This window comes from Mesoplodon bidens (assembly GCF_964165515.1).
Source record: "Mesoplodon bidens genome assembly, chromosome: 6".
In the NCBI taxonomy this organism is placed as follows: domain Eukaryota; kingdom Metazoa; phylum Chordata; class Mammalia; order Artiodactyla; family Ziphiidae; genus Mesoplodon; species Mesoplodon bidens.
The window spans coordinates 34,155,009-34,162,393 of record NC_138162.1 but is presented as its reverse complement, the minus strand read 5'-3'; the positions used below and the strand labels follow the sequence as shown (position 1 = coordinate 34,162,393).

The following is a 7,385-nucleotide window of genomic DNA, read 5'->3' as shown; positions in this document are numbered from 1 at the left end:
CATCACCCATTATGACATAATCCAGTGTCCCAGGGCTTTCTAGATACTGGGAACCTTTGTCCTGTCCTGTCTACCCTAAGGGTAGATTTGAAAGCGTTTTTAAAGTGACTTACTTTTTTCTAGATTTTGTAATAAACATGGTTTATCCAATCAATTAATATTTATTGAGTGCTTGCTATGTGCAAGGCAGGCGGCCGTGAAAAAGAAAGACAAAAATCTCTGCCCTTGTAGAACTTACATTCTAGTCAGTGGGGACTGGGGAGAGACAGACAATAACCAAAATAAATATATGTTAGAAGATGTTAATGGCAAAAGAGAAAAGCAAAGCAGGGAAGGCTGGGGGGAGGGTGGCTGTGTTCATGTGCCAGGTATTTTTCTCCCTGAGACGGTGACACTTGAGTGAGGACCTGCAGGAGGTGAGGGAGAGTGCAACGTGTATATCAGGGAGCAGCAGGTGCAGACGACTGTGGGTTAGAGCAGGGTCTGCAAACTCAGAACTGCAGCCTGTTTTTTTAATAAAGTTTTATTGGATCACAGCCATGCTCATTCGTTCACATATTGTCTATCTCTGCTTTTATGCTACAACCTCAGAGTTGAGTCATTGCAATAAGTACTGTATGGCCTACAAAGCTGAAAATGAGTATCGACTCTCTGGCCCTTTACGGAAAAGGTTTGCTGCTTCCCAAGTTAGAGGATTCCAAGAAGACCAGTGTGGCTGCGGTGGAGAGAGCAAGGAAAAGTAGAGATGGGAGAAGGGGTCGGGGAGGGAGAGCAGCTCACGTCAGGCCTCATAGGCCATTGCTAGGACTTCGGCTCTAACTCTGTGTGAGGTCAGAAAGCACTAGAGAATTTTGAGCAGAGAGTTGACACCATCTGACTTAGATTTTAGCAGGACCAATGGCTGCTATGGTGACCATGCCAAGCACTTCTGTCCCACTTATTTCTTAGGGCAACCTGCAGGGGAATTATTTTTGGACACATATTTGCGCACATACTCCTCCTTTGTCCAGGTCATTGGGTTGACAATGAAATTAGACCCTACAGTCCCACTGATGAGAACACTGAGGCTCTTGGGTACATAGCCCACCCAAGGATATCCAGCCAGCAGTGCCAAGTTCTGCTGACTGCGACTTCTTCCCAGGGGTGTCCCTTGATGTGACCCAACATGTGTCTCTGAGGCTGCTTGGCCACTGTATCACATGCCATCTCTGAAGTTGGGCCTGTTGGTGCTGACACCTGCTGCTCTCAAGGTGCCCAGGATCCATCCTTATGTTATGCAACACCGTGCTCTTATTAAAGAGGCAATCACTACAGTGGTGGGCTTTCTCCTTTAAGGAAGTTACTGGGGATGCTCTTTACTCCTTCTGGGGTATGAGAGAAGAAAAGGACCGAGTCCAGTTTCATGAGCCTTGCGACTATGTGATAGGGGCAGCTTCTTGGTTCAATGGGTAGAGGAGGAGATGGTATTGAATTTTGAAAGAAGAATAAGAAAGTACTTTTCTCTATGCCTGGCTGCCTGAGAAATAGTTTACTTACCTCTGCTTTTCAGGGATTTTGCATGGCCAACTTGGATTGTCTGACTTTATTTCAAGAGAACTTGTATGACAACCAAAGGTGTATTTAGTTTAGAATCATCCATTTTCTTTCCCCTCAACCCACCTCTCGATTTCTGAGAAATATGCAGTTGCTAAGTACATTTTTACTGCCCTGGAGTCCTGTAAGAGCCTGTATTAGTTTCCTATTTAGACTGTAACAAATTACCACAAATTTCATGGCTTAAAACACAAATTTATTATCCTGCAATTCTGGAGGTTAGAAGCCCACAGCCAGTCTTAGTGGGCTAAAATCACAGTCTCAGCAGGGCCTCATTCCTTCTGGAGGCTCTAAGGGATAATCCCTTTCCAGCCCTTAGATGCTGCCTACCTTCCTTGGCTTGTGGCCCCTTCCTTCCTCTTCAAAGACCTCTCAGACTTCTGCTTCCACCGTCATATCCCCTTATCTGAACTTGACCCACCTGTCTCCCTCTTCTTAAGATACTTCTTGGGCTTCCCTGGTGGCGCAGTGGTTGAGAGTCCGCCTGCCGATGCAGGGGACACGGGTTCGTGCCCCGGTCTGGGAAGATCCCACATGCAGCGGAGCGGCTGGGCCCGTGAGCCATGGCCGGCGAGCCTGCGCGTCCGGAGCCTGTGCTCCGCAACGGGAGAGGCCACAGCAGTGAGAGGCCCGCGTACAGCAAAAAAAAAAAAAAAAAAAGATACTTCTTATTACTGTGGGCCCACCTGGATAATCGAGGGTTGTTAATCTCCCCATTGCAAACTCCTTAGCTCACATCTGCAAAGTCCCTTTTACCATGAAAGGTAACATATTCACAGGTTCCAGGAATTCAGATGTGAATATCTTTGGGGGACCATTCTTCACCCTCTGTCACTCGACCTGTGCATCCCACTTCACTAAGACACTCAGAGCCTGACATGCTCTGTGTCACAGGCTCCTCCCCCACTGCCCATGCTTGCTGTCCTTAGCGCTTTCTGTCATCACAGGTGGGAGGGGTGCTGTGCTAGCTTAAGGCCAATTGCTCCATCTGTAAGTCTGTAAGGTCCATGGGCACAGGGACTCTCAGGGTCCATCCCCACATCCTTCAGGCTAAAGCCAATGGTCACATTTCACTCCTTTTACTTCACCTCTCAGGATTTTGCATGCTTGGATGCTGTCTTTCACATCACCCTTTGTGACCCTTCTCTCTGGGTCAGCACACAGTGGTATCAATGATGGAAGGATATAGAGACTTTTGGCACACTGCACCCATAACCTCCACTGCCTGGCACCCACAACCATGCACACCTGTCACCAGCCATTTAAGGCATTATGTGGGCTCCTGGGGGTCTCTGGTGAGGTCCCTCTAGGTAGAGACACTCTATGTTGCTCATGCTTTCTTGGGCCGTATTTTCTCATGGGATAACACCTACTTTTGCTCCTCTGGCCCAAGACCAAAAAAACCATGAGATCCTTCTTGAAAGCAACGCTGAGGCTCTCCCCTAATGTGGAGAAAGAAAACATGAAAAAATTAGACCAAGAAACACATTTCTCCCTGAGGTGGTACCCTTGCTCCTCGCTTTGTTTTTTGGGACACCACCCACCCTTGACCTTTGGAGGAAAGGTGAACCAGGCCCTGTAATTTTAGCAGCTAAGGAGGGAAGAAAGAGAATCTAGTAAGGAAAAGGCCAAAGTACGTTTCTTTTCACGAAAGCAAATTCCTAGATCCCACCCCCACTTTACTGAATCTGAATGTTTCGAGCCTAAGACTGCTGAGACCTAGGAATCCAACTCTTCAATATGTTGGCCTTTGGGAATCTCTGAGTCAAGCTCCCAGCAAAGAAAAGAATTCCTTGTCAAACAGACAGTGAACCTCATTCCCAAAGCTCAGCCCTCAGTGTGATAACCCCAATACTAAGACTAACCAGTTTCCTTGAGGTGGAAGGGAAAGGAGCTGTCTTCAGAAGGTGGAGATACTCTCCTGAGGACTAAATCTAGATCATTTCTCTTTCCCGAGCTCCATAATCCACAGTCTAGGGGCCTCTGGACATCTCTAAGTCAGCACGCCCCAAATGGAACTCATTGCCTTCCCCTGTATAACCGCTCTCGCCCCTGTATCCTCTGTCTATATATGAGGAGTCCTACCATCCACCTAGATGCTCAAGCCTGAAACCTGGAGGCGGTGGATAGGGATCAATCTGATGAGGGGATATAACACTATCAAAATCAGGTTCGACTAACATTTTGAGTAGTTTGCCCAAGCTCATACAGATTATAATAATGGAGCTAGATTTGAACTCGGGTCTTCTGAGTCCAGTTCCTTACTCCTCTTTCTACTCTGTACTGTCTTTCCATAAGGAGTGGAAGAAGAGGAGGCTTAGGGGGTCCGCGTGAATTGCCTTTAAATAGCCTAAGTGTTGTCACATGGAAGAATTAGCTTGCCTTGCACAACTTGAAAAGTAGACCCAAGACCAATTAATGGTTTCTTCAGAGAGTTACAGATGTCAATCCAATGTGAGGAAAAGTTTGTCCCTCACAGCTGTCCATGCCAGATCAAGTGTCTAATCCTCAGGTTCTGTGATTTTGAGATACCACCAGTGGAACTTGGTGGTGCTCATAACTGAAATCCTTATACAGTTGTTTCCCACATAATCCAGTTCCCTAGAGCCATGTTCCAAGAAACAATTCAGCAAACAGAAATTCCCATGAGTTCTTTATTAACATTCTTATATGTTCCACAGCAGTATTTCTTATGTCTTAAAAATCCCTCTTTTCTTTCTTATCGATGTCACCTAATCCTTCAACTACTTCTGCTCTTATTAAGTTTCCCAGAAAACTTCCTTAGCCCCAGTTGTTTCTCTTCCCCTTTTCCTCCTGTTTCTTTACCAAAGCCCTAATCTGTCTTTTTCTTCAGAGGGGGGACAGTTTGGCACAGAGGACCCTATGGGAACCTAATGAATTTCTTTGTTCTGTATGACAGGCCATCTTTGCTTGGGCAGAGGAAAGGAATTCATCCTTCCCTCTTCCTCACTCCCCACATCTAATCTTCTCATGTAAATGCAATGCTTGAGGCTAGAGATGTCACAGGAGCCTATGAGAAAGGGTCTCAAATGCTAGACTAGAAGCTTGGATTGAACTGAGGACAGTTGAGAACCAACCAATTAGATTAGATTCTACTTTCTGAATTTCTTTAGAACCTGCCCCTTCCTTTTTTCCACACTATCACAGCCCTAGCTTAGGCCACGTTCAAGTCTTACAAAAATTTCTGCAACATCCTCCTTTTAGATCTCAGAGTCTTGTCCCTCCATATTACAACTAAACATGAATCTTTCTAAGATGTTGTCCTGGAAACCAAATCTGACCACTCCCCTGCTTAAAGGCTTCATTGGCTCCCCAGCTGTGGTCACTTTAAGCCCTTACCTCTAGAATTTGGGGTCCTCCCTAGTTGCCCCCATGACTGCCGTATCCTGATGTATTCTTCCAAACACCTTAACTACTGGAAGCTCCCCACCATGCCTCCCTCTGAGTGTTTGATCAGGCTGTGCTCTCTGCTTGGGATGGCTTTCCCTCCTCTTAGCTACCTGACAAATATCCACTTATCTTTCAGTACTCTACGTAGGCAGCACCTCTCCGGAGAACCTTCTGACTCCCTCCCTCCTTTGTGCACCTCTGTTCTCCCAATAGACGTACACCTGCAAACTCCTCTGCATCCATTCATCTTCTTCCCAACTAGACTGGGCACTGCTTGTGGCCAGGTTTCTATCATCAGGGTCTACACACTCTTCAAGGTGACCTGGTACATTGGATTTGGAGGAACTTGGGTTAAAGTACAAACACTCCAAGAGCTGTTTGCTCTTGGGCAAGTCATTTACATTCTGAGCCTTGATTTCCTTAGCTCTGCCTACCTCCCAAGATGCTGTGAAGTGTCATGTGAGGTGCCTGCTACAGCGTTTGGCTTACTGTAGGGGCTCAAATATTTATCACCCTCTTGGCCAAGAAGCTGAGGAGGAAGAGGTGTTCAGCTAGTGAATGGGGGATTAGGATTGAGGATATAAGGGGAGGAGCAGAAACCTCTGAGACCCAAGTGTGGTTGGATTTCGAAAACTGTGCTGGCCACCTGCTCTGTCTGGGAGCAAAGTCGCGTTAGGCCGATGGGGGTGGGGCTGATAGGTCAAGGGCCTGCCAAGGCCAAGCCCTCCCTGGACTGCTGGAATGGACCAGCCCGTGGTGACATCACAATCCTGAGGGGTTGCCAAGGCACTGCTGGAGGTGAACCCTCTTATTTCTCCCCATGAAGCTCTAGGATGTGGATGTGAGAAAGGTGAGCAAGGAAGGCAAATGGGGACTAGGAACAGCCCTAGCCCCAAGCCCATGGGCACGGCTCAGGGGGACCCTGGAGAGGCAGACACACTGCCAGGTCCTGAGGCTGGCATCCGGGACACAAGTTCATCCACTCAGCTGAAGATGAAGCCCAAGAAGGTGCGTAAGATCAAGGCACTCATCGTTGACCTGGGCTCCCAGTACTGTAAGTGTGGCTATGCAGGTGAGCCGAGGCCCACCTACTTCATCTCCTCCACTGTGGGCAAGCGCTGCTCGGAGGTGGCTGATACTGGTGACACCTGCAAGGAGATCTACGTGGGCCACGAGCTGTTCAACACAGAGGCGCCTCTGAAGCTGATTAACCCGCTGAAATACGGCATCGTGGTGGACTGGGACTGCGTCCAGAACATCTGGGAGTACATCTTCCACACAGCCATGAAGATCCTCCCCGAGGAGCATGCCGTGCTGGTCTCCGACCCCCCACTCAGCCCCACCAGCAACCGCGAGAGGTATGCAGAGCTCATGTTCGAGACCTTTGGCATCCCTGCCATGCACGTGACATCCCAGTCGTTGCTGTCCATCTACTCCTATGGCAAGACCTCCGGGCTGGTGGTGGAGAGTGGGCACGGCGTCTCACACGTGGTGCCCATCTCCGAGGGCAATGTGCTGCCGAGCCTGACGAGTCGTGCCGACTATGCCGGCAGCGACCTCACCAACTACCTGCTGCAGCTGCTCAACGAGGCTGGCCACAGGTTCACGGATGACCACCTGCACATCATCGAGCACATCAAGAAGAAGTGCTGCTACTCGGCACTCAAGCCAGAGGAAGAGCTTGGCCTGTGCCTGGAGGATCTGCGTGTGGACTATGAGCTCCCCGATGGCAAGCTCATCACCATCGGCCATGAGCGCTTTCAGTGCGCCGAGATGCTCTTCAAGCCCACCTTGGTGGGCAGCAACCAGCCTGGTCTCCCCGAGCTCACGGCCACCTGCCTGAACCGCTGCCAGGAGGCGGGCTTCAAGGAGGAGATGGCAGCCAATGTGCTGCTGTGTGGCGGCTGCACCATGCTGGACGGCTTCCCAGAGCGCTTCCAGAGGGAGCTGAGCCTCCTCTGCCCCAGGGACAGCCCCGAAGTGCTTGCTGCTCCCGAGAGGAAGACCTCCGTCTGGACCGGAGGCTCCATCCTGGCCTCCCTGCAGACCTTCCAGCAGCTTTGGGTCAGCAAGGAAGAGTTCGAGGAGCGGGGCAGTGAAGCCATCTACAGCAAGTGCTGAGCAGTGGTGTCCCTACAGTCCAGGTCTGTGGGCAGGCAGCCACAGGCCACTCTATACACATCTATAGAATGTCACATAAAATTTTAAGATGCAATGGCTCTTGTCTGATCTGGATTTCTCGCTCTAGTGTGATAGCAGAAGGTGGTGGGGAGTTGGGTTTAGGCATATTAGCACCTTCTGCTCTGCTGAGTCGGGAGCAGCAGGGGGGTGGGGGAGGTTAACTGGCCCCTCCCCCTCTGCTCTTCCCATGAGGGTAACAT

General features: G+C 49.5%; 1 protein-coding gene across 1 annotated transcript; it reads left to right on the top strand.

Annotated features, from left to right (window-relative positions):
* Nucleotides 1-5,817: 5,817 nt before the first annotated feature.
* On the top strand, nucleotides 5,818-7,125 carry ACTL7B (actin like 7B; the record flags this gene model as incomplete). The annotated part of the gene is made up of 1 exon (XM_081237583.1): nucleotides 5,818-7,125. The coding sequence occupies exon 1, from the start codon at nucleotides 5,872-5,874 to the stop codon at nucleotides 7,123-7,125; it is 1,254 nt and encodes a 417-aa protein (XP_081093709.1). The 5' UTR covers nucleotides 5,818-5,871.
* Nucleotides 7,126-7,385: the final 260 nt, after the last annotated feature.